The sequence below is a fragment of the Rutidosis leptorrhynchoides genome, chromosome 3, assembly GCF_046630445.1.
Source record: "Rutidosis leptorrhynchoides isolate AG116_Rl617_1_P2 chromosome 3, CSIRO_AGI_Rlap_v1, whole genome shotgun sequence".
Classification (NCBI taxonomy): domain Eukaryota; kingdom Viridiplantae; phylum Streptophyta; class Magnoliopsida; order Asterales; family Asteraceae; genus Rutidosis; species Rutidosis leptorrhynchoides.
Window position 1 is genome coordinate 639,427,767 of NC_092335.1, and position 3,522 is coordinate 639,431,288.

The 3,522-nt window shown below is 33.2% G+C and overlaps 1 protein-coding gene across 1 annotated transcript; it reads right to left on the bottom strand.

Moving 5' to 3' along the window:
* Window positions 1-2,025: 2,025 nt before the first annotated feature.
* On the bottom strand, window positions 2,026-3,030 carry LOC139902412 (cytosolic sulfotransferase 16-like). The gene is made up of 3 exons (XM_071885041.1): window positions 2,630-3,030; window positions 2,275-2,542; window positions 2,026-2,217 (listed from the first exon to the last, which is right to left on the bottom strand). Exons 1-3 carry the CDS (start codon window positions 3,028-3,030, stop codon window positions 2,026-2,028), a joined length of 861 nt encoding a protein of 286 aa, XP_071741142.1.
* Window positions 3,031-3,522: the final 492 nt, after the last annotated feature.

The window sequence follows — 3,522 nt, forward strand, 5'->3', positions numbered from 1 at the left end:
CTAGTTATATATATATATATATATATATATATATATATATATATATATATATATATATATATATATATATATATATATATATATATATACATTAAAACGTATTAAAAATGTTGTAAATATATTTTGAACATACTTTGATATATATGTACATATTTGTTATAGGTTCGTGAATCGACCAGTGGCCAAGTCTTACTTTCCGACGAAGTAAAAATCTGTGAAAGTGAGTTATAGTCCCACTTTTAAAATCTAATATTTTTGGGATGAGAATACATGCAGGTTTTATAAATGATTTACAAAATAGACACAAGTACGTGAAACCTGCATTCTATGGTTGAATTATCGAAATCGAATATGCCCCTTTTTATTTATATCATATCCGAAGGGTGTCCCGGAATGATGGGGATATTCTTATATATGCATCTTGTTAATGTCGGTTACCAGGTGTTCACCATATGAATGATATTTATCTCTATGTATGGGATGTGTATTGAAATATGAAATCTTGTGGTCTATTGTTACGATTTGATATATATAGGTTAAACCTATAACTCACCAACATTTTTGTTGACGTTTAAAGCATGTTTATTCTCAGGTGAATATTAAGAGCTTCCGCAGTTGCATACTAAAATAAAGACAAGATTTGGAGTCCATGTTTGTATGATATTGTGTAAAAACTGCATTCAAGAAACATATGTCGATGTAATATGTTTCTATTGTAAACCATTATGTAATGGTCGTGTGTAAACAGTATATTTTAGATTATCATTATTTGATAATCTACGTAATGTTTTTTTTAAAACCTTTATTGATAAAATAAAGGTTATGGTTGTTTTAAAAATGAATGCAGTCTTTGAAAAACGTCTCATATAGAGGTCAAAACCTCGCAACGAAATCAATTAATATGGAACGTTTATAATCAATATGAACGGGACATTTCAATTGGTGCCACATCACGTGCGTTGAGAGATCTCATTTATTCACTTATGTATAAAGTGATGACACACATACAAATTATAAGTAATATAGACATAGTATTGATGATGACTCGCTCATTTGTAAATATGAGTCCCACATATCAGGAGTGGTTTCATACGCCAATTAGCTTATAGGCGAAGTACATTTTTGTAAAGTAGTAAAATTCGGCCTACTGATAGCATGAATACTTTCTATAAAATAACTAAAATGCTCGGAAATATCATTATTAGAGAAAGTAGTTATACCTTGCACAATTTGGAGGAATAATTGTATTCGTACACGAAAACGCCGCGTCTCACAAAAATAACCGTTCCACAATCGTTGCGCGAACTCCTCACGATCTCTGGGAATGTAACCTCGAACTCTTTGAATACGCACCGCAGACTCGATATCGGACTCATCTTCTTCTAATTGTTGAATAAGTTGAACAATTCGCATATCCTCCAAATCGTAATTGGAATCACGTAAATACGAACCCATATATAAACATGTAAGATTTCATAAAATGTAATAAAAAGTTGAGAGAAATAAATAGTTTGGTGTATAAAAAATGATAAGTTAAATGAGTTTATAAAGATAAAATTAATACATTTAAAATAAAATTTAGAAAAAACAGATGTATATATGTCGTCAACGGCTATAGGATCACAATTCGCTACCTAACATTTGACCTTTTTTCCATCAGATTATTCATTGACGCCTCATAGCGTCAAAATTCGACATCGTGTGACGTAAAAATCGCCAACTCAGTTGACAGATGCCAAACTGACGTCCCTTTAGTAACAGTGTAACGTAGCGTAGTAGTCTTATGTCATGAGTGCCACGTCTACACGATAAAGTAAATTGTTACTAAAAACCTACCTCCATATCACATTTGACCTAAAAAAACTATCTCCACGTGATTTATTTACATTTTTCTTGAATAAAACATATAATAACATTTTATCAAATGAAAACACATTGCATTATTTTGGGAAGAAATACACAAATGAAAAGAAATACAGTGGAAATATAACACGGGTATTCGTTACTTAGTTCCGCTACAAGTCACTAAATAAATGTAAAACCTGAACCTTTGAACTTTTCCTTAATGATACCATCAATTCGTTGTTGCATCTCCGGAGTTAAATGATTTTTCCAATCTCCGATTTCACCTCGTCGAAAATACGACTTGTTCCACATCTCATACCCCAAACCTGCCAGATAAGAACCATTCTTGTTTACCTCTAAGTTCTTCAAATGCTCAAAACTGCAAAATTTCGCAATCTTTTCAATCATTCCGTTTTCCTCTTCATCGACCGAAAATGGCACTCCCATAAACTCACCCAACCGCTTCACAATAACCTCAGGTTCCCTCTTAATACCTTCATATTTCAAAAACAATATATTATTTGGAGAATCAAGACTAGCTTTCCAAAATCCTAACACGTGATCCCAATAAGGACCATACGTCAAAACACCCTCACAAAACATTTCAAAAGATTGATCAAATGAAAGTGGAGGTGCTTCTTTAGGTCTAAGTTTTTTTAAGAAATGGAACAAGGACACCATCACATCTTTTGGATCCCTACAAACGTAAACTAATTTGCATCCAGAAGAAGGGTTAGTGATGGATGAAGGCAGCAAACTATGTGCTTAATGTGTGGCGAAAAGCCGAGGGGAATTATTAGAACAATCTTGTACTTTGTTGGTAGTAGTAGGGAAATCTAAGGATGGAAAGATTTCATGAGGTCCTTTTTGAAGCAAAGGATGATCATTAAAATCGAAAGTAGATCGATTTTGGATTGAAAACATGAGTGATCTAAGCCAAGTTGTGCCACTTTTCATGAAGGAAGATAAAATGAAATCGGTTGAGCGTGGCTTAAAGTGATGTTGCAAGAACATGACACCTAATAAGGCATCTTCAGGCAACCAATATCCTTGGTATAAGAACAGTTCCTCTGTTGACCAACCAATGGTTTTAGGAAGCTCGGTGATGAGTTGTGCATGTTTTTTGTATGTGCTTTTCTGATCATCATCTTTATCAATATCTTTATATCTATCAAATGTTGACATAATGATCGATCAAACTATTTGTGATGGCTGGTATGAATATATGAATTCCTACAAAACAACTTTATATATTATCACTCGAGTAGAGTCATTAAATGGAAAATCAATGATTGTTATGTGATTGGGTAACACATGTTATATATATGAATAATAATATATATGAATAGTAGTTTAAGGAATTAATGCAATGCTAACCGTATACATATTTTAATCTCGTTATTGAACACATGGATTATATTTAATATACCCACATGAATCACAATAATGCGTGTAGTAGCATAGCACGTGAAGTCTTCAAACGAACAATTATAATTATTCTCTTAGACCACTCCCACAGGGTGATAGTGCTAGCCGCCCTCAAGCCAAGCTAGTGAGGGCGTTGTTGGCAATGGTCTAGCCCTCGCTAGCCCTCGCCCACTTCGCCCTCCATCATTTCCTCACATAACATTTTCCAGCATGAAATATTTCTCCCTCTTCATTTATTTGTGTAATATT

Bases quoted from the DNA above. Each gene is read 5' to 3' on its own strand.
- LOC139902412 (XM_071885041.1), bottom strand. From the start codon at position 3,030: ATGTCAACATTTGATAGATATAAAGATATTGATAAAGATGATGATCAG. The intron at 2,543-2,629 runs GCTTTTCGCCAC...TTACGTTTGTAG, and splicing joins TGTTCTAATAATTCCCCTCG to GGATCCAAAAGATGTGATGG. The intron at 2,218-2,274 runs GTCGATGAAGAG...TGCAGTTTTGAG, and splicing joins TTATGGGAGTGCCATTTTCG to CATTTGAAGAACTTAGAGGT.